The sequence below is a fragment of the Taudactylus pleione genome, unplaced genomic scaffold, assembly GCF_031769625.1.
Source record: "Taudactylus pleione unplaced genomic scaffold, aTauple2 ptg000043l, whole genome shotgun sequence".
NCBI classification, from domain to species: Eukaryota; Metazoa; Chordata; class Amphibia; order Anura; family Myobatrachidae; genus Taudactylus; species Taudactylus pleione.
In genome coordinates this window covers 6,856,829-6,880,486 of record NW_028284445.1, presented here as the reverse complement: position 1 = coordinate 6,880,486, position 23,658 = coordinate 6,856,829, and the positions used below count along the sequence as shown (strand labels likewise).

General features: G+C 41.5%; 1 protein-coding gene across 11 annotated transcripts in view; it reads left to right on the top strand.

The window, feature by feature from the left end:
• NBEA (neurobeachin) overlaps window positions 1-23,658 on the top strand; it is a 634,796-nt gene that overhangs the window by 240,410 nt on the left and 370,728 nt on the right. For all 11 annotated transcript variants that reach the window (XM_088460223.1, XM_088460224.1, XM_088460216.1 and 8 more), the window contains exons 19-23: window positions 4,999-5,080; window positions 7,171-7,294; window positions 8,083-8,275; window positions 11,974-12,996; window positions 23,378-23,595. In XM_088460223.1, coding sequence (XP_088316349.1) covers window positions 4,999-5,080; window positions 7,171-7,294; window positions 8,083-8,275; window positions 11,974-12,996; window positions 23,378-23,595 — 1,640 coding nt within the window. The remainder of the gene's footprint in view (window positions 1-4,998; window positions 5,081-7,170; window positions 7,295-8,082; window positions 8,276-11,973; window positions 12,997-23,377; window positions 23,596-23,658) is intronic.

Here is a 23,658-nt window from a genome sequence, read left to right as displayed (position 1 = left end):
GTCTGTCTGGCTGCTCCTCTGAACTATAGGAGAGACGTCATGACGTCTCTCCCTTAGTGCACTGCACACTGCGGAAGCCGGAGCTCAGGAGTGAGCTCCAGCCTCCGGCTGCCGATGGTGCTGCGGAGAGGGAGCAGGGTGCTTTCTGGTAACAAAATCTCAGTGGGCGCCAGGGAAATCGGCGCCAGGCTGAGGTGGGTCGGTGGAGGTGGAACTGGTTCCATCTCCAAATAGAAGTGACAGAATGCAGTTCCGGCCCACTTTAACCCCTGGACAGCGATCACTATTAGTATAGCCAGGGTTCCCTAACTTTCATCCTAAATTGTATTTCTGCTTCTTTACATTAAAAAGGAATTTAGCGGCTGCTGGCTTAGACTATGAATGAATCATGTGTTTTTGTTGTACGTTACTCTCCTTTATGCTTAGTCTGTTAGACGTACAGTATTTGGATAATATCTGCTAGAATGTTAGTTGTATAAGTCCATTCTATAATTCCTGTTTGTTACTATTGGGTGGAGATTTAACAAACCATCTAAAGAGGGTAAGTTGAGGTGTTGCCCAGAGCAACCAGAATCTAGCCATCATTTCATAGAAATACTACATAAATGATATCTTGAATCTTATTGGTTGGTATGACGACACCTCCACTTCTCCTTTAGAAGGTTTGATAAACCTCTGTATATGTTTTGTGTAATTGCATGGAATGTCATCTGTCAGAGTACTTCCTCAATACTCGTGTTCCCAGCTCACATACTCATCACACCAATTCTCCTCACGCTATGTAAAGATATTCCGCTATTCCTGGAATTTACCCAATGCTTCTAATTCCTTTCCTCCCTCCACACAACAAACCCCCATTGTAATGATTGATCACAGCTCACTAATGTTCTCCTAAAAGCTCCTGTACTACAACTTGCATGATTAAGTTTGATATTGGTTTAGTCAAATGCACACCAAGTGCCCAGAATCCAAGAAGCCAGTTTTACTATGGGCAGATATGTCTGTAACAATTATAAAGTATGTGACATGAGCAGAAATTGGTGGCATTAATCTCCATAATTACTTCCATGGCTGCTAAGCTCCCCCCAGTCTTGATGAAGCCTTATAAAGTGCTGCGTTAGCGTCTACTTGTGTCTCCCTTATTATGGCTCCTACGGCTTATCCAGGCTTTCTGTAGCATGACAGCGCAGATTTGCTTGGAAATCCCTGGTCTTACACTGATTAGTGAAATTGTAGAAATATCTAGATTTGTATTTAATTAATAAGTCCTATCTAAAGATAATATAGATAGTGCGTCCTAGCATTCATCTTCTAGACCCACATGAAAGCTGGAATGTAGGTCAGCATGACATAACCAACAAACAGGGTTAAATGGTGACTGAGTTGTGTTTTACGTACTTGCTGGTATCAGTGAAGCATGGTGGTGGTAGTGTCATGGCGTGGGCATGTATGGCTGCCAATGGAACTGGTTCCCTTGTATTTATTGATGATGTGACTGCTGACAAAAGCAGCAGAATGAATTCTGAAGTGTTTCGGGCAATATTATATGCTCATATTCAGTCAAATGCTTCAGAACTCATTGGACGGCGCTTAACAGTGCAGATGGACAATGACCCTAAGCATACTGCAAAAGCAACCAAAGAGTTTTTTAAGGCTAAAAAGTGGAATGTTATGCAATGGCCAAGTCAATCCCCTGACCTGAATCCGAATGAGCATGCATTTCACTTGATGAAGACAAAACTGAAGGGAAAATGCCCCAAGAACAAGCAGGAACTGAAGACATTTGCAGTTGAGGCCTGGCAGAGCATCACCAGGGATGAAACCCAGCGTCTGGTGATGTCTATGCGTTCCAGACTTCAGGCTGTAATTGCCTGCAAAGGATTTGCAACAAAGTATTAAAAAGTGAAAGTTAGATTTAGGATTGTTTTGTTTGTCCCATTACTTTTGACCCCTTAAAAAGTGAGAGGCACATATAGAAACCGTTGTAATTCCTACACCGTTCACCTGATTTGGATGTAATTACCCTCAAATTAAATCTGAAAGTCTGCAGTTAAATCACATCTTGTTTGTTTCATTTCAAAGCCATTGTTGTGGTGAATAGAGGCCAAAATATGAAAATTCTGTCAATGTCCCAATATTTATGGACCTGACTGTATAATACGGTGGATAATAGTTTCTTGAGCAAAGAAATAAAGACAAAATTATTAAAGACGGACAATATCACATTAAGGAGTTATGATTCCATATCAGTTAAAATTACTTCATAGGAACACCCGCAATGCATTATATTTAGTTAACCCTTTTGGGGAAATGATATCCAGCCTAAAAATCAAGTGAGCTTCCAATCTCCATAGAGCAAGTTCACGATCACTACCCCTTATTGGTGATGGGACCCAATCAATAAGCACAGCAGCCAACATTTGGATTACAACTAATAATATAGGAACGGCTCTATCGAAACGTCGTTATGACGAACCCGCACATCTCTAATATATATATATATATATATATATATCCGACAGGCTTAATCCACGGCACTCAACCATCTGGGGTGCCGTTGGCATGTGACCACACCATCTGCATAAAAATATCATACAATCTATATATATATCATTTTCACTTGCTGTCCTGTTGGATCTTACAGTCTAAATCCCTGACTTCACATGCACACAGGTGGAGGACACCAATGCAAAGACTGTGAGGACATACAGACGCCACATGGATAAGGGCTTGTTCAATATCTAACTCAGAACCACATGGCTGTTAGGCAGCAATACTAACCACGGTGCCACCTTGTTTTATATGTACAGTTAAGACATCCTGGCCCAGTAAATGCTACACAATATTAAGCTGGCCATACACTAGACCAACTTGCATCCAACCAGCCAACTAGTTGATTGGTTGGAATGAAAATCTGGTAACCTATGGGAGTAACTGATGATCAGCAATTTGCTCCTAAATGCTAGAAAACAGATGAACATGGTCGTCGGACAAGTTTGTTAAATGTTTTATATAAACAATTTGTTCAAACAACAGTTTTTGTCCATTTTCCGGCGTTTGGGAGCAAATTGCTGATTGTCATTTGCTTTCATACCTTACCAGATTTTCATTCCAACCGATCAACTAGTTGGTTGGTTGGACAGATAATCTTTAGATGTGTGGCCAGCTTTACAGTTAAGGTGCGTACACACTGGGCGATAAAGTGGACGACTGAACGATAATGATATCGTTATCGTTCAGTCGTCCACTTTATCGTCCATTTTTAACCCCAAAACGATGAACGATAACGACGACGCGCGTTCCCGCGGGTCGTTCGTCATCATCGTTCATCGGGCTGACATGCAGGCCAACCTGACGATCTCATCAGGTTGCTGCATGTTGGGGAATGGGGGAGAGAGCCCGGCGCTGAACGATATCATTAATGATATCGTTCAGCGGCTGTGCTCAATGTCATGAACGACATTGAGCACAGCCTGCCGGGGACACACTACACGATATCGCTCAGGGAGCATATCGTGTAGTGTGTACGCTCCATAACACTTTGGCTGCAAATTGAACAGTTCTACCAGGTGATTCAGATCTTCTTATAAATAGGTTTTATTGCCAGACCACGGTTATAAAGTGATGCTCTGTCTGTGGTGTAATGAAAGGAAGAATAATTAAAGAATAAATTTCTAACACTCCATCTTTCTCTCCTGCATTGATGCAATCCGCTGCTTCCAATTCAATTTCACTGGAACTTCATATTTAACTATGAAGTAACTGCAGAATAGAGCACATCTGTATATAAACTAGATAATTTAGGCCATGTCACATCTGCTTGATCCACAACCATTGCAGGACATCGGCACTGTTGGCTTATATGTCATATCCCATGTAGACGGGAAAACAGCACTTTGGGTAGGTAGAGTTGTTGGGCAAATTTGCAGATTGAAAGCTGCTTGCACTAAAAGGAGTTAATGACCTTGACCTCCCAGTGATGCAGGGATGATATATTCACGCTGTCAGGCTAAATGTGACACTTCTAATGCTGCTTGTTCACATTGTTATACGTCCTGTCCTTCGCTGCGGCTCTATGCAGCATTTACACAGTGTGTTACTCATGACCTTTAAAACTTAACAGGTCTTTTATTCCTCTCCAAGGCAAAAGTGTCACAAAATGAACCGCAGTACTTAACGCCTATTTCATTGGCTGTCAGATCTTTTAACCTGTCATTGCTGATGACAATATATACTTTATTTAACAAATAATTGATAAGCAACATAAAAATGACATTAAGACATTGCTCTGCTCCAGCAGCCCATCTGTAATGTCCCAGCCACACAGGTGTAGGTGTAGCAGGGATTGCAGTGGTCTTTGTGGCCTTTTCCTCTCATGTGCCTTTTGTCTACCCCTTACCTGATGGAAGCTGCCAAACTAATCCAGCTTTAACACCTGAAGTGTCAGCCATCGATGCAGCTTCTCCAAATATAATTCACAGAGCCAGCTGTTGTGGCATGTGGCCGGGGCCAGCTGTTGTGGCGTGTGGCCGGGGCCAGCTGTTGTGGCTTGTAATGTATTCTGCAGGATACTTCTGTTACCATCTCTCTGAGCAGATCAGCTATGACCTCTGACTTAGCATCATTATTTCAGATACCAATGTCCTCTATGACATAGCTGAAGGTTCCTCCTAGCACTACTGGAGAAAACTCCCTAATGTTTGGGAGCTGGGACCCCAGAGTTTGGAAGCTTCATTCTCTGGGAAGCTGTACACTTACATAAGTCTAGTAGGCTCCACCATCTGCACTTTCCCTTCATACTTTTAATTTGCTGGACTCCCAATTTATTTTTTAATTTGTCCCCTCGTGTTTCTATTCTTTATTTTTTCCTGACCAATGTATTTGTCAGTTACAGTATGTTGTTACATGCCCTATGAACAGGTAATCACACAGTCAGCATGTTAATATGAAAGTTGGCTATTAGATGGCTACAAGTTATTGGTCTCTTTTCTTCTGCAGATACTGACAGAGCAGGTTTGTACTCAAGTTGTCCATAAGCCTCATCCAGAGCCAGATTCAACTGTGAAAATTCAGAATCCAAGTAAGTAGTTTATTCACCATTTTCTTTTTTAATTGTGCCAGCTTCTAGATATAGCCACATCAGGAGGGGGCCATGCCCCCCTTCTAATTGTCACCTGATGACAAAAATTAGAATGCTGGAAGGTTTGATGGGGTGAGAGGGAATAGAAGTTATACATTTGCCTGGAGAATCCCTCATACACCCGCCAGCTACATGCAGTGGAGGCAGCCATTTTGATAGATGAGGAATTTGTTGCCTTACTGAAGTCACTGTCTCCTTGTGAAGTTATAATCTGAATACTCATTAATACTGGTCCAGCCTGCATTATGGCTAATTTCAGCATCTGTAGACGGCCCACAGGTGTATAGGGAGAATCCCATGTGGGTCCAACTCCTCCTCCAGGGCTCAGTAACTTGGTGGAGCAGTATCACGGATGTGCTTGGGTGCATGAATAGCCCTCCTGCCAATCAAAGTAGGTGGTCCTGACACACCACAATCCCCTCCGTTATAAATGGGCCCAGTTCTTTGCATGTCTTCTCTAATTGTTGGCCAAGGCCCTCTGTGGTGGCTGGCCACACCTACTCTCTTGGATGGCCACACCCCGCTTAAGCTTGAACCTCTACCACTGGTTGGCCCTTCATGCCCCAGGCCGACACTGGTGGCATTTGCACCCTGTGTCTGATAGGATTTTTTTTCTCCCTAGACTATGTCATCGTACATTGTCATCTTCTGGCCATTGGAAATTACTACATGTAATTAAGTTTTAGCCACAGATATTCAATGATAACTGAGCATTGTGATTTATTCATTCATTTGTGAGAGTGATTCTACATACACAGTTTAAATGAATGGATGATTTACCTTCATTATTATCTTAAACCTGTTGATGTCTTTTGAAAAACCACAAAGCCTAGAATACAAGGTAAACCTTGTAAAAAGACAACTCTTTTCAAGATATTTCACTAATTCCTTTACGATATAACAATATTATATGGACATTTTCTAGCAACCAGCTAGCATTTGTTTTCCATTGAAGCAATGTTTCCATCTCTGTATATACCCCAGTGTTCACCCTAGAATTTTTTCCCACCCGGGTGGCATCCAAAAGTAACCGGGTGGGGGCCTTCGCAATTAGGCGCGCGCCGGGAAAAGGGGTATCTCCCAGACCAATCCAGCCCGACATGTCTCAGGCTGCTCCCCCACTGGCTCTCAGTCAAAAGTGCCCATTATGCAGTGCCCCCTGTATTTCTGCCCTTTATACAGTGCCCCCTGTAGTTTTCCCCTTTATGCATTGCCCCCTGTAGTTTAGCTTTGCCCTTATGCAGTGCCCCCTGGCTGAAGTAGTGCCCCTATGTAGTGCCAGCAGACTGGTCCCTTATGTAGTGCCCCCAGGCTTAAATAGTGCCCCCAGGCTGGCCCCTTATGCGGTGCCCCCAGGTTTAAAGTGTCCCTTATGCAGTGCCCCCAGGCTGGCCCCTTGATGCAGTACCCCCAGGCTTAAATAGTGCCCCCAGGCTGGCCCCTTTATGCAGTGCCCCCAGGCTGGCCCCTTTATGCAGTTCCCCCAGGCTGGCTCCTTTATGCAGTGCCCCCAGACTGGTACTGGTCCTGGCCCCGACCCAACACTTACCTTTACTTGCTGGCCGCTAGCCGCTGCCTCGCGCTGACTGGATCAAATTAGATCCAGTAGGCGTGCGGGGAAGGCTCCTCACGTCGTGGGTGACGTCACCCGCACAGTGCATCACTGGGAACGCTGGCCACTGAAGTGATTGGAGGCTTCTTTAGCCTCCAGTCATTCAGAGACCAGCATTCCACAGCGGGGGACAGCAGGGGTCGGCGGGGAAAAGTGCCGGGTGGCAGGCTGTTTCTGCCGGGCGATGCGCCCGCAGAAAACAGCCTGGGGAGAACACTGCACCCTACCTTCTCTGTGTATGAAATGCATTATGTATATTTGTACATGCACTTAATGGAACATCTTTATAAGCAAACATTTTACTACAGTTATTGTGCTACATCCTGTAAAGGCCCTGTACAACTATTAGATGGCTTCTCACTCGTATAGGATGAATGCTGTTCTAACTCCGTGTCATGTATTGTGATTTTATTTCCAGTGATTCTGAAGGTAGTCGCTACACTGCTTAAAAACTCCTCTCCCAGCTCCGACCTGATGGAAGTGAGACGCCTGTTCCTGTCTGACATGATAAAGCTTTTCAGCAACAGTCGGGAGAATCGAAGGTCAGTAAACTAAATCGTTTTCAACATAATCTCTGTCTTCATGCAAACGTTTTTCTCATGATCAACCTACTCATATGTGATTTGTGGTTTTTATGGTGGTCTTCACTAAACCTTTATTAACTAGTGCTGGTAAAATCTGATTTTTCATGAAGATGCATGAAGCCGAATACAGCTCCATTGTCAGCAGTTAGTAGTCATCAACCATTTCATTAATTATCAGGCTGCAATGATTTTAAAACTGAAATAATGATATATTTATTATGACTTTGTGTTGCTTGCATTCTTCTGAAAACGGCAAAATGCATTTGCCCCCTATTGACCTAGGCTGGCAAAGTGGCCTCTCCGGCACATGCTAGATTGGCCAATGTATCTAATAATGGGTTGGGTACGGGATCCCTACAGTCAGCATGCCGACTGTCAGAAAACCGACAGCGGCATCCTGACAGTCAGAATCCCGACTGAATTTGGTAAGTAACCCTATTCCTTACCCTAACCCTCCTTTCTCACAGCATAATCCTAACCCTCCCCTCCTGCAGTCTAAAGGTGGGTACACACTATTGCGATATATCTGCAGATGATGGTCGTTCATACACACTGAACGACCATCATCTGCATGCTGCAGCGGGTCGGGCCGGCCTGGGGATACCCATTATTTATATCTTACATGGGGCCCTGTTACTATAAAATCATACAGAATTATGGTGGAAAGAACTGATGTAAAATAACTTATAATTCTTCTCTACTTCTATGATATAAACCTCTGTCTTCTATGTGGCCGTGCTTCCCAGGTGCCTCCTGCAGTGCTCCGTGTGGCAGGATTGGATGTTCTCTCTCGGATACATTAATCCCAAGAATTCTGAGGAGCAGAAGATCACAGAGATGGTTTACAACATCTTCCGAATACTTCTGTATCATGCTATCAAGTATGAATGGGGAGGCTGGCGAGTCTGGGTGGATACGCTCTCTATAGCTCACTCTAAGGTACTGTGGTCTTTGGAAATCCATGAAGAATTATTTTCAAACCTTGTACACGAACATATTGATTTGGTGCCATCTTGTGGACTCTGTGTTCATTACCTCATGTTGTCCGCCTCTGGTAGTATTAATAAGGACCTGTCTCTTATTTACATAATAATGCTTATATGAGTGGCTATCGGAGGAGAGCACACACTGTTAGGTTAGTTCTGTTACAGTATTAGTGGAGTATGTTAATTATTATAAAGGGATTTTTCACCTACCTTTTTATTTCATCCTTTTTTTTTTTTTATTCCCAGGTGCACTTTAGGTTTGACTCTTGTCATTTTTGCAAATCAGCGAGCTCCCAATATCATTATGATCCCAGGAAGAGATCAGGTGCAGTGCTAGAGATGACAGCCAGCTTCTGAAAAAGCCACCGGCAACAAGTCAGGGGTTGACCCTTATGCCTAGCAATGTGTCAGATCCTAATTGCCAAGGCTGGCCAGCAGAGGACTCCAGTAATTGGAAGTACCAGAATCCTGCTGAATTTAGCAAGTTGAGGAGGGCCCAGGGGAGGACTTGCTGCAGAAGTGTTAGTTTAAGAGAAGGGAGCCATTTAAAAAATAATAGCGTGGTGGACATCTCTCTTAACCCTTTCTCTCCCTGTTTTGATTTACTAACAATAAACACAAATTGCCTATTCAATTTTACTGCATTCAATACTAATCTGGCTTAATTTGTAAGTTCCAGCAAAGGATAGAAATGTATTCATAGACCTCTGAACGTGCCCAGCTTATAAATGCCCAATGATTGGGTGAGACATACGTCATATACATTTGTGCATATGGGTTTTATGTTAGTCTAATGCAGGGGTTCCCAACCACGGTCCTCTAGGCACACTTACAGTCCAGGTTTTACAGATAGCCATACTTGAGCACAAGTAACTTAATTAGTACCTCAGTTATTTTGATTTAACCATCTGTGCTCAATCATGGATATCGCTAAAACCAGGACTGTTAAGGTGCCCATACATCTGCGATGGATCGTCGCGATGCAGGGATGCGATCGGAAATTTCCGATTGCCCACCATCGATGTTCAGCAATCCATCGCCGGATCGCTGACATTTGACATGTTAAATGTCCCCGATTTGACAATTGCGATAATTTTTTGATTGTGATCGTCAAGTTGCCTAAATCCAACATGTTGGATTTCTGCGATGCCGGGTTGCAGGATCGCGGCAATCCACTGAGGTTGGGAATCACTGGTCTAAAGTGATAAAATTGGTAATCCTGTATCATGACAAGCCTGCATGTGTGATTGGAAGCGTTGGTGTCTGTGACAGTTATTCACTGTATTGGTATTATTATTATTATTATTCTTTGTTTATATAATGCTAACCTAATATGGAGCCCTGTATAACAATGTGTATTCATTCTCAGCCGTTCCTACCCCTGCAGAGCTTAGAGCCTTATTTCCGTACTAGAAGGGCACCTATACATTAGATCCACATCCACGTTAGTCAGAAGGCAGGAACCTAATTGTATGCATTTGGACTGAGAAGAAACTAAAGCACCCGGAGATAACCCATGCAGACATGTTTATATACATGGGAATTATCTGCTTGTTTGTTATATCCCACTCATTCTAAAAGTTGTTGGCTGAATAATTCTCTTTTTAAAGGGTGACTAAATATAAATTACAAGTATCCTTCTATAAAAGAGCTACAAGTAGCTTTCACACACACACAGCAATGTCTAAGGGCCTCACCAGCACTGACGATATTTGAGATAAAAAAACAACATAATTTGTAGGGGGGGAGATATTTTTCCAAGGGAGGTCTTTACAAATGCTGAAGAGCAAATGTATATTTATCACCAATTGATACTGCGACCGAGTAGGAGCTTTTACATATTTATTTGTGAATATATTTAAGGTTCCATATCCCTGCTCATAAATAATGCTGTGGTATTATGTTTAGCTAGTGCTTGTGAATTACATTGCATTACAATAATAACCATATTTCCATAGCACTTTGCTGGGAAAGAGGAATTGGATTGTTTAGTGCAACTCTGAACTGACCCTTCTAACAACCCATATTCCTATTCACCTTCAGTGGGTTTTATTAGAATCTACTACTACTACTACATTTCTTTAGTAATGCACATATACGTGTATATATATATACACACATACATATATATATACACACACAAATGTCTACCGTAGTGCATTTGCATCTGAGCACGGGAGACAAGTACTTTGTTTTATAGAACTTTACACGGCGGTAGTTATGGAGAAAGGTGCTAGTTGGGGTAGTTACTGTAGTGAAATCCAAATTAACAAGACAAAGTATTTAATTCAACCATTCTGCTGCTATGGTTAAACTCTCTACAAGGTAAAAGTAAAATGGTAAATCTGATAGACAGGCAAAATTATGTCCTTGATGCCTGTTCCTTATTTGCGTATACAATGAATGCTGGGAGAGACATGTTTGATGGACGAGAAGATGTGCTGTGATTGCCGGTACATGTCTTCACACTGTTCTTTGATAATAAAATAAGTATGTGAGGCTTTACCATAGCTAGGTGTGTAATAATGTGTCTGCAGTCATATACATAAGGCGAGTGCAGTTAATTATGAGTAATGTGAGTACTGAATGGTCTTTTGCTGGATTCTTATTCTTATCTGGGGGAAGTTTAGTTTTATGCATCGTCTAACTGCTTCCAAAAAGCACAGTCTTTGTTGGACATAGAATTGTCAGAGTAATGAGTTTATTTGTTTATCCCTGCCTGGAGATAAAAGGGGGCATGAGCAACACCATAGCAAGGAAGCAATTCATTTATACACTTACATTTACAATATTTTGGGCAACCGTTTCCCCGCAAGCTCTCATCTTGTAATTACCAGTATGTAGTCTGTGAAACCACCTTCTACAGCAGGGCTAGGCAACCTGTGACACTCCTGATTCTGTAGAACTACACATCCCAGCATTCTCTGTCACAGTTTTAGCATGCCTTAACAGCAAAACTGTGGCAGGGCATGTTGGGATATGTAGTTCTGCAGCAGCTGGAGTGCCACAGGTTACCTGCCCCTGCTGTGTAATATTGTTTCACTGACTCAATACAGATAATTACAAGATATAAACTGGAGATAAATCGCCTACCATATGATCTGTATGGGTCCACTTTAATTTATATTTAATTATTGCCAAAAAATTCTGTGTATTTTATTAAAACCTTGAGCTTATCTGGTTAATCGCCAGCACGTCTGTCAATTTAATTGTGCTACAGATGGCTAAAGCCACCATAATTAAGTTTATCATAGCGTAATTGTATTTGTATTTTACAATAATGTGAGGGTAAAGGTAGATTTTAAAATGTTTGTTTATATACCTTGTGCTGCGGTCCTCTTCAGCTCTTTACCAAGGATCGCTATCCATGAAGCACCTCATGCCTCAGTGGTGTGATGAGCTTCTAGTTTTATATTCTGTATTGTCACGAATATTACTTCAGGCCTCAAAATGGCCCATTGTGTTAGGTTACAGGTGCTTTTTAAAGTCTTAAGAAGTGCCTTAGAATAAATGTTTCATCTCCAATAATAGAATAAAGGACGTTTCAACAGTCGTTCTGCTAAAAGGAACATTCAGTTCCATAATGTTGGTCAGTGCTTCTTGAATCTCCAATTGAGTTACTAAGATCACTGTCCTATTTTATTTTTTTAGGTCACTTATGAAGCTCACAAGGAATATTTGGCAAAAATGTATGAAGAGTATCAAAGGCAGGAGGAGGAGAACATCAAGAAGGGCAAGAAGGGGAATGTCAGCACCATATCTGGACTTTCATCCCAAGCAGTGGCAGCTAAAGGCGGGCTGGAAATCCGAGAAATAGAGGACCTCTCACAGAGCCAGAGTCCAGAAAGTGAGACCGATTACCCGGTCAATTCAGACACCAGAGACTTGCTGATTGCAACTAAAATATCTGATGATACAATCACCAACACTGATAGGCCGTCAGGTGGGGTGCGGGTGGAGGTACATGACTTATTAGTGGACATCAAAGCAGAAAAGGTTGAGGCCACGGAGGTCAAACTTGATGACTTGGATTTATCACCAGAAACACTAGTCAGTGGTGAAAACGGTGCTCTTGTTGAAGTGGAGTCCTTATTGGATAATGTCTACAGTGCAGCTGTGGAAAAACTACAAAACAATGTACATGACAGTGTTGGTATTATAAAGGAGAATGAAGAAAAAGATGGTCCTCTAATAACGCTAGCGGACGAGAAAGACCAAACCACTTCTAACAATACCTCATTTCTTTTTGATAAAATGACGCATTCAGATGAGAAACTGTTGCCGGAACTGACTAGTGGTAACCACATAACCATAGGCAGTGTGCAGGATGCTCATGTCCACATTGGTGTTAATGATGACCTGGGTCTGCTGGCTCACATGACTGGCAGTGTTGACCTCACTTGTGCGTCAGCTGTACTTGGGGACAAGGATTTTAAAATACATACCACAGCTGATAGTTTGGCCAGCATTTCTGATAGAGAGTTGGCTTCATCTTCTAAAGGTCTAGAATACGCTCAGATGACTGCAACCACTCTAGAAACGGAATCTTCTGGAAGCAAATCCATAGTAAATATGGATGCTAGTAGTACAGTGTCTGACACTGAGAGGTCTGATGATGGCCGTGACCTTGGAAAAGAAATAAAGAAAATTCAAACCACTACAACCACAACACAAGTAAGTTCCTTCTATTTGTTTATTATAATTGTACATTATTGCCTTTAGTATTGATGGTAGTTTTATGCCTCCTATTTGAATTTTTTTTTTTTTTTTTTCATATTCTTTAGTCATAGCTCAATACTTTTAGATGATAACAAAACTGTAAACTTTGATAGAAATTGCAATATGCCGTTACACTTTGCCAGTGGTGCTCGGAGCCCTAGATAGACCCCTGGCGCCAAGTTAAGTTAAACTCCATGAATGTCTTTACATGTTCATCAAATCAAGGGCATCCATTGCCAGGAAAGATCTCATTGAAAATCTCATGCCTCAGAATTTAGTGTGACATGCAATCGTTTGTGCTAACTGCGTTTAATCACATCCCGGCGGCTGTTATTTTCATTTCAGATTTAATGACTTGTGTCAAATTGTACATGTGTATGTAAAGAGTAAGGTTTCCATTTGGTTAAGACTTAACCCCATGGGAGAACCTGTAAGCTTGAAACATTTAATCACGCCGCGGACCCTGGAGTCTTGCGTTTAGTTATTTTATTACACACTGCTACAGGCAAAAAGAGGGTATGATTACTGTTTACATATATATTCAGTGGCAATACAGTAGGCTCTCTAAGGGATGGTCTATTCCAAAAGGACCACAGATATTTTAGGATCATCCGTTCAGTCCAGACTAATTGATATTTACCAGCAGTAAAGGGAAGTAAATGGAGATCAGACTGTTGCTCAGCTCATTCCATCCGGCTTCCTGTTACAGGCACCAGACCCCATGATTAGCAGAGACCAGTATGGTGCTGCATGAACAACCATGGTTATACTAGGGATGGATAGATCCCAGGCGCCAGGCAGCCAATATGCAAGTTACTGCTAGTGCCTAACTTTTGAGTCTTTTCGATTGATTTTAATGGATGTATGACTTCCCTGGGTCTTTAATACACACTTCAGGCTTCTGAGTTCTGTATTTTGCCCACACCTAGGTATATATCCAGTCATATAAAAAAGACACAGAAGATAGATGTTATTGCTGGAGAGTGGAACTTATAGGGTGTTCATCTGTATGTGTACTGGGATGGAGAAAAGGGGGGTTACAACCACATCTCCAGTTCTACTTTATGTACAACTCTGGAAGAGCTAAAACCAAGACCTGTCCAGGCATCGGAGTTGGACTCCATTAGCATGGAACCAGGAGGGACCAAGTGCATACACATGATTCATCCTGTCAAAGAGAGACAATCGCCAGCGATAAAATGACGATCTACAGAAATAAATAGGACCCAGCAATGTACTACATGCAGTGTTCTCCCCAGAAAATTTTTCCAGCCGGGTGGCATCAAGAAGTAGCCGGGTGGGGGCCTTTGCAATAATAAAAGGTTTTAAACCCTGAACTTATATTGATTTAAACTTGAAATAGCATTTTATATATTAATTCTCTTCTTATTAGCAGAGCCCCAGTCATCTGATTATGAAAAAGCTGCAAAATCTGTAGGATCTGGTCCTTTTTATATAGCTCCCAGATACTGTCCCCACTTGCAGGCTCCCAAAGTGCCGGGTGGTGCACCCGCAAAAAACATCCTGGGGAGAACACTGACTACATGTAATCTATATGTGCTATATATTATCTTATTCTTCACACTCAACTGTATTATTTCCCTGTAATTACCGTGTATAGAGATTGGGAAACCTGCCTTTCTTAACACAGTAGTAGGCTTCAGTTTTTACAATGATCCATTCTTATAAGTGCTCTAGTATGACAAGGACACAGCATTTTCCATTGTGTGCTAGGTGTCGGCCAGCTTTCGTACGCCTGCATTTTCCACAGGCTCGGCACCTGTGTTGGAATTGAACCCAAGGCCACTATGCTAACCACTGTGCAGCCAACCCAAAGAATTAATTTTGTTATCAGTAGCTAAATCCTATTTTCTAAAGGTGTCACAGACATAGCGATGTGCTCACAATCCCACGATGTGTACGATTTCCCCCTGAAATCTCCCCGGGAGCGCCCCAGCAGTCGTGGGCACGGTTTGGCCTGAAAAAGCTGCCAATTTGACACAAGATCTATTGTGCCTCCTTAATATATTCCAGTGCATCGTGACTTGAGATTGTCAGATCTGCCCTACAGCAATGCAGATCTGAAGATGCGATGTGTGACCTGCGGGGACGTGCATCGCATCGTGATCGTGAGTGGGGACTCACGATTTAAGCATATTTTACACGATCTGTCGTTCCGATGCGTCGGAATCGGCCAGATCGGGCAAAATATTGCCATGTGTGTAGGCACCTATAGACTGTTCATAGACCTGCCATCTGACAGATACAGAGACCAGGGGTAAATTTACTAAGGGTCCATTTAAAATCGACCAAAATAGACCCAACATCCCCACAAAATCTACCACAGTGTTTCTATTCAAAATAGATCATTTACTAACAGTCGATTTGTGGGTTCCATTCTGATTTCGAGGGTGTATTGGTTTCTATTTAAAGTTCGATTTGAGTTCTAAATGTGTTCTATTCACCCTCAATAGAACCCAAAATCATATAAAAGCATTCCTATTGACCAAAACATGTCTCATGCACTGTATTACCCACAAACGCCTTCATCCCAGCGCTAATTTGCATATCCATGAAAGTCATTGCTATGCCTTTAAATGCCTGATTTTATACAGCCAAAGTTAACCACATGTTTCTGTCACATATTTTTTCCATCATATTGAGTTTTCATATAATTCTGCATGATTTATAATAGAACTGTTTCTCGTGGTTCTATTGAAAATGGCGATTTTGGGTTAATTTTGGATCGATTTTCAGTTGTTTTCCAAAACAACTGTCAGCAAACATAAGCTTTTCTACTGATGACTATGGGGAAGTACCGATGGTCTATCTGAAGTTCATTGACATGCGGTGAGGTAAATGGCTGGGGAGGCACTGGCTAGTATCAGAGCCAGATTTATAGATACATATATGAACCCGAGGTCATTATACAAAGGTGCAGCAGCATATAGTGCTGGAAATTTGGTGAGTTTTGATCAGGGATGTGCGGAACAGGTAGACAGGGGAGGCAGTGCCTCACCTGCCCTACACTTTTTACTCCAGAGTTTTGACTATAAAAATGATTAGAATAATACAAATTTACTTTTTATAGTCAAAACTCTGGCGTATACCTAAGTATGACAGGAAAGGCTCTGCCTCACCTGACTGCACATCACTGCTGAAATTTTATTTGTGTGGGAAGTTGAATTTCTGGGAATTTTGAGTAATTTTTGCCTTTAGTAAATACCTGATTGTCAAAATCACCAAAAAAATAGAATGGGACTGAAAATTGACCCTTAGTAAATCTACCCTCAGGTCACATATTACAGAGCTTTTTAAAAGGGTTGGGGAAAAGGGGAATACTTCTGCACTGGGGGTAATTTAAAAAAGTGAGAGTTTTTAAAAGTGGAGATGTTGCCCATAGCAACCAATCAGATTGTACTTTCCTGGAGAGAAGTGGCTTCTTTGCTGCCCTTCTTGACACCAGGCCATCCTTCAAAAGTCTTTGTCCTGTGTCATGCCAACAGTAAAGCATCCTGAGACCATTCATGTGTGTGGTTGCTTCTCAGCCAAGGGAGTGGGATCACTCATAATTTTGCCTAAGAACACAGCCATGAGTAGAGAATGGTACCAAAACATCCTCCAAGAGCAACTTCTCCAAACCATCCAAGAACAGTTTGGTGACGAACAATGCCTTTTCCAGCATGATGGAGCACCTTGCCATAAGGGAAAAGTGATAACTAAGTGGCTCGGGGAACAAAATATTTAAATTTTGAGTACATGGCCAGGAAACTCCCCAGACTTTAATCCCATTGAGAGCTTGTGGTCAATCCTCAAAACCTACAAATTCTGACAAACTCCAAGCATTGATTAGGTAAGAATGGGCGGCCATCAGTCAGTATGTGGCCCAGAAGTCGATTGACAGCATGCCAGGGCGAATTACAGAGGTCTTGAAAAAGAAGGTTCAACACTGCAAATATTGACTCTTTGCATAAACTTAATGTAATTGGCAATAAAAGCCTTAGACACTTATGAAATGCTAGTAATTTTACTTCAGTATAACATAGTAACATCTGACAAAAAGGTCTAAAAACACTGAAGCAACAAACTTTGTGAAAACCAATACTTGTGTCATTCTCAATACTTTTGGCCATGGCTGTAGTTTCAATATGCCACTCAATACCCCCCCCCCCCCTTCTTCACCTGACAAAAACTCATATAGAAGCATCCATAATATTCCTTACAACGCCCATGCACGCAATACACCCCATATTTTCCTTAGATCCAAATAAATAAATTGGAGGAAAGGACAGGTGAGGTATATGGCAGGAAGTAGCTAGGGGCTGAAGGTGAGGACTTAGAGGGTCGCTCATCTTAGGCCATCTGATGACCATCACCAAGTTATGTATAGCACATTGTGGCCGGTAGCCCCAAACTTTCAGGAATTTGTCTGCATTCTATTCAGTTTTGATGATCTATACCAGGGGTGGGGAACCTTTTTCTGCCGAGGGCCATTTTGATATATATAAAATTATTAGCGGGCCTGGTGCAGGCCACGCCCCCTCCATGTGACGTCACATTGGGTGGGGCCACAATGCCTGGAGAATCTTGAGGAAGCTCCACGGAGCTGTACGGGCAGCGGTGTGACAGTCTGAAGTTTCCTAAGGATGCTCCTGGCGGCACTGCTGCATAGATTCTGGCTGCAGGGTACCATTCTATGCACCCTGCTAGCCAGAAAAGGCTAGCAGAAAAAAGCTAAGAGGGCCAGACCAAATGATCCCAGGGGCCTTATACATCCCCCGGACCTGAGGTTCTCCATCCTTAATATATACAATCATTATGTCATGTAGAGGACATTTTGACATCTATTGTTCTCTGGGCTCTGAATAGCAAATTATTTGAGGATTCTTTAAATTGCACAGAAGTTATCAAATTCAGTAAGGGTGACATGATAGGGATTGTATCATGCTGTCTGCTGAGCATCACATGCCATGTGCTTAGATACACTGGCCGGCAGTAAGTGTCCTTGCCATTGTTGGCAATGATGACAGTACCTTGAATTAATGATGAGGTTTTCTGGGAAATACTACATTTAGCACATCTGGCCATTGCTAGATAGTGTCAGTCACACACACACTTCTGGTCCCATTGTAAGCAAAGTTCTAGCTGAAAGTGGTGTGGGCATCATGGGCACGTAGAAGTAATTAGTGCTTACAGTCGCGCAGCACTTGGGACATGTTGTTTTGTCACCCAATCACCTTGGTTGAGAGGAAACCTTTTTATTCCTTTTCAGCCCAATAAGAGACACATTTTGAAAAAAAATTCTCTGCTTAGTGGGTGTTTAGGTCATGGAAGCTATTTACTCCCGGAATTTCATGTTTCTAGGTCAAGGGGTTTGGGCTGGGTGTTGAGTCAGTGAGACAGGACATTTGTTTGTGTGTGTGTGTGTGTGTGTATATATAATATATATATATATATATATATATATATATATATATATATAATGTGTGTATGTATATCTATATATATATATATATATATTATTATTATTATTGCAGAAAAATTTATTTTATAATGTCCTGCTGTCTGCTCAAGAACTCTTGTTGCAAAAAATACTTCGAGACCCTAGTATTGGTGATGAACATTAACATCTGAACATTTGCACTGAAGAGGCGCTCACATGACGCAAAGACTGTAGCGGGCTGAAAATGCACTTAGTTTGACGTAGTGCAGCAATAAAAAGAAAATGTTTGCTGTATTTTGTAGCATTTGACCGTCTGTGAATCCTGAGGAGCAATCTTGAAGCTCTGGTTGCTTTTCTCCGAATGTAAGAGTGGTGCTTGTTGCTAAGGAACAGATTATACTCCATCTCTTTACTGCTACTGCCCTGACTGACTGAGAGCTATAGGAGTGAGCTGTGCACTGTATTCGTACAGACACCAACTGTACCTTCATTATGTACTCATAACTGCACCACAGACTTCCCCGTAGCCAGTTCTCTGGGACCTCTATTCATTTATCATTCTGATAGTGTTTATAAATTGTTAGTATTATAAGAGAGGTGCATTATGCAGTATAGGTATGGGCATCGGGTTATGGGCACCTCCCATTTCTTGTTCCCGCTCACTGGCAACTTTGCCAGTAATGTTCCTTACACCGTGTTTTTTTAAGTGGTTCACGCTTTGAAATATATATGAAAAGGAATTGTGAAATATGAGCCTAATTTAATGAGTAATGTTATTGCTATACTGTACATTATATAACCTATTTGTTATTCTGCTCCTAGATAACTTTACTTACTTGCACCCTGCCCACATTTTACCTTGTGCATTTTACAGCAATATTCACTCCAGTTCTGTATACAGTGTAATAACCTACAACACTAAGTTCTGTATACAGTGTAATAACGTACATAACTCAGTTCTGTATACAGTGTAATAACCTACAACACTAAGTTCTGTATACAGTGTAATAACGTACAACACTCAGTTCTGTATACAGTGTAATAACCTACAACACTCCGTTCTGTATACAGTGTAATAACCTACAACACTAAGTTCTGTATACAGTGTAATAACGTACAACACTCAGTTCTGTATACAGTGTAATAACCTACAACACTCCGTTCTGTATACAGTGTAATAACCTACAACACTCAGTTCTGTATACAGTGTAATAAAGTACAACACTCAGTTCTGTATACAGTGTAATAACCTACAACACTCCGTTCTGTATACAGTGTAATAACGTACAACACTCAGTTCTGTATACAGTGTAATAACCTACAACACTCCGTTCTGTATACAGTGTAATAACGTACAACACTCAGTTCTGTATACAGTGTAATAACCTACAACACTCCGTTCTGTATACAGTGTAATAACCTACAACACTCAGTTCTGTATACAGTGTAATAACCTACAACACTCCGTTCTGTATACAGTGTAATAACCTACAACACTCAGTTCTGTATACAGTGTAATAACCTACAACACTCAGTTCTGTATACAGTGTAATAACCTACAACAGTCCGTTAACCAAGACTCTCCATATCAGTGCTATAATTACTATACACACATGCTTGTTATGGATAACCAACATTAACTGTGCAGATACACAGTATAGAACCATAAAATAATTGCAATATTTTAAAAATGCATTGTTATTATTGACAGTACATATAAAACCTTGAACACAGTACCACAGTACATATATAATAGAGTTCAACCTGGACGATAGAGCACCAATAAACCACAAACAGAGGGGAGGGGGAAGGGATGTGCTTGTCTCCTTATTCAACACTGATGACAGTATTAATTCATGTAGCAATATTAATAAAACTGGTTATAAATATACCATGTAGTAATGCCGTACAGTCGCTATTTTTGCGGCGCTAGTCGCTATTAAAGAATAATTGCTTTCCAGTCTAATTGTGTGGTTCCAAGGCACAAAAGTTATTTTATGTAAAAAGGGGTAACACAATATAAGTTTGACAATTAGAGTAAAAAGAAAGAAAATAAACAAGAAGTACAGTCGATACATACGCTAGCGCACTGGTCCCAGTATACAGCCATTCAGTCCTGAAGTCTGCGGTAGCAATGAAGATGTCTGTACACTGAAGCCAGTACACAAGGCTATATACGGTACAGGTTACAGAGATGACAAAGGGACAAGTTGGCAGGTTTTCATTGGTTCTTGCTTCTGGTCAATCTGGTCATTGGTCAGTTCATACGGTGTCATCAGGGGTATGGATCAGTCTTCCAACAGTCAAATTGTGTATCTTCCCGCTGAAGAACTGGTTAAAACTGGCTACAACACTACATACAAGTAATAACATTCTATTCAATAACTCCCTATCGTCCACAACTAGCGGACGCATGATGCGACTTCTTTGCCGATAGAAACGGATGTCTGCAAATAACAGGGATTTATTTTGATACCAAACATGACATGCCCACTGTATTCTGAACCTTAGATCTCATTTAAGTACATCTTACATCTTAATTATTAGCCAACAATACCTTTACTAACTCTGATTATTATCTATAATGTGTGGGAACCATTTTATATGTATGCGTTCGCATTTGTGCGTCTGTGTGGAATTCGCAAATGTGTATGTGAATACATGTGTGCGTTCGCATTTGTGCGCATTGGATTGTACCGACGCAAAGTAGCGTCCTAGTAACACGCCATCAGACTATAGACTACTATATCGTCAGATAATTCTAAAGCGATCATACCCAATTATTTGACTTTGACACATGCTACACAGATAGGGCAATGGTTAAAAATCAATAGTTCATGTTATAATATAGATTATATACGATCAGATTTTTCTACTACTCATTACACATATGCAATATCAATTGTAATGAATCTGTAGGTTCTTTTCTGCCATCAAATTGTATCTGGTAACGCGGCTTATGCATTTGTCGTGATGAGGTTCTAATGTTCTCTAAATTATATATTGTATGAAAGCCATACTTTGCTATTTGTGGGATCAAGTGGTAAGTACAAGACATGTGTCAGTGTAATTGTTGAAGTTGTGGCCCACTACCTGCAGCGTAATGATATTATTTGTGGCGTCTCACCTTGTGGGGTGCAGTTTTGAAGTGAAACGCGTCAAGCACCCACCCGCTGCTCTAGGTAAGTAAATGGGATTCGTGAGGGTGCGCCAGTGATTCCGGGATTATTACCAGGAATTCCTGAAGTCTCCTGGATGTTCCGGATCAGTATGAGCAATGTGGTGCTGTTTGCCAGTATTAACAGGGAAGACATAAAGCAAGTCAAAAATAATGTGTGTGTATGGCTATTCACACACGGGAGATGTTGAAATGTGTGAGAGATCACACTACAGACATGAGAAAATATAAATATATATATATATAATATAATATTTTTGGAAAGTCCTGTTTAGTGACTGCAGTATTTCAAGGTCAACACTGCTCTATGTGACTAAAGGTGCCCATACACGGTGCTGTCACCGCCGGCAATCGTGCGGTCCCCACTGACCGCAGGATATGCCGGCTCCCCCCTCCTCCATTTGAATGGGATCATACATCGCATCCCAGATCAGATGGTTGTGCAGGAAGATCTGGGGATGCGATGTACGACCCCATGGGAACGCTGAGCACAATATCAGGTACAATATCGTGCCCATTTACAACACGATATAGCACCTATATCGTGCCGATCCGTCGGATCGGCACGTATATCGTGCTGTGTATGGGGGCCTTTAGACAAGTAATTATTAACGGTCAGCGTGATTTTGTCTTCTGTTTAGCTTCTGGAAAGCTTATACTTATGGCCTCTGGGCTGCATAACTCATTATTATTACCCTTTATTTATATGGTGCCACAAACAGGGTCTACAGATACTTACAAAGTACATAGACAGAAACAGAATGAACAAAACAAGAAGAAAGTGACTTACGGTACCGAGCATAGCAGGACATGGGCAAAGCATAAACATTGCTGCATCAGCAGTCATAATACTCAAATAGGCAACAGGCGACAGAACCCAAGGAATAGGTGCCGGTGTAGGGAGTAGATGGTGGTATAAGTAGGGGAAAGAGGAGCACATGAGGGCAGAGGGCCCTGCTTGTGAGGGCTTGCATTCTAAAGGGAGGGGCAGGCTGGCAGGGGTGACACAGATGGGAGAGACTCAGGCTTCATTCATATGCCTTGTAGTGATAATTAATATTCAGCTGTAACGCCACAGTCCGATCCCACCAGATAAACTCTGATGAGAGTGTAGACGAAACAGCCCTTTAATGGGAAAAACGCTCATTTTCTGCAAGGTTTCATGTCAATGTATTTTTTCAGTTTATTGGCAAATGCTTTATAATGTAATTTATTGTAACTTTGCATATGTGCATTTCCTATAAGATTAGAAGCTGCCATAGTCCATGCAAAGCCTGTTAAAGCTAAACTAAAAATAGCCCCATAGATGGACTGCTGTGCAAGAGTGCCCCTTAGTGGTCAATTGAGACATTGAAGAATACACTGTGTTTGCAAAGCCCTAGTTTTAGAGAAAATAAGCTATTACCTGATTCTATCATCATAGGTACGAACGTCTGAAATAGTTGAAGCACTTGTTGCTTTTGGTGTTACAGAATTTAGAGAGAGAGAGAAGATAATATTATAAATGAAAATATATTACAGCCCCTGAGGTTTGTCTTCCATTAAATATGCATAGCCATCTACTGTACTATCGAGAATTCCTTTTCAGTGATCAGACTTATGGTTTTTATTTAATAAGCTGAATTCTTTGCAAAAATTATTTAGAAACTTTTCGGTTTTACTGAATTATAAAAATGTTGTTGAAATTTACTAATTAAACTGTTGACGCATTTTAGGCTGTCCAAGGTCGCTCGATGAGCCAACAGGAACGGGACTTGCGCGTTGACTTGGGATTCCGTGGCATGCCGATGACAGAGGAACAGCGCCGTCAGTTCAGCCCTGGTCCGCGTACCACTATGTTCCGCATTCCCGAGTTTAAGTGGTCCCCAATGCATCAGCGTCTTTTAACAGATCTGCTCTTTGCTTTGGAGACTGACGTGCATGTTTGGAGAAGGTAAAAAATTTGCCGGGAAATGTGTTTTGGAAAGAATGTTCCAGTTATAAACTATAATGTCTA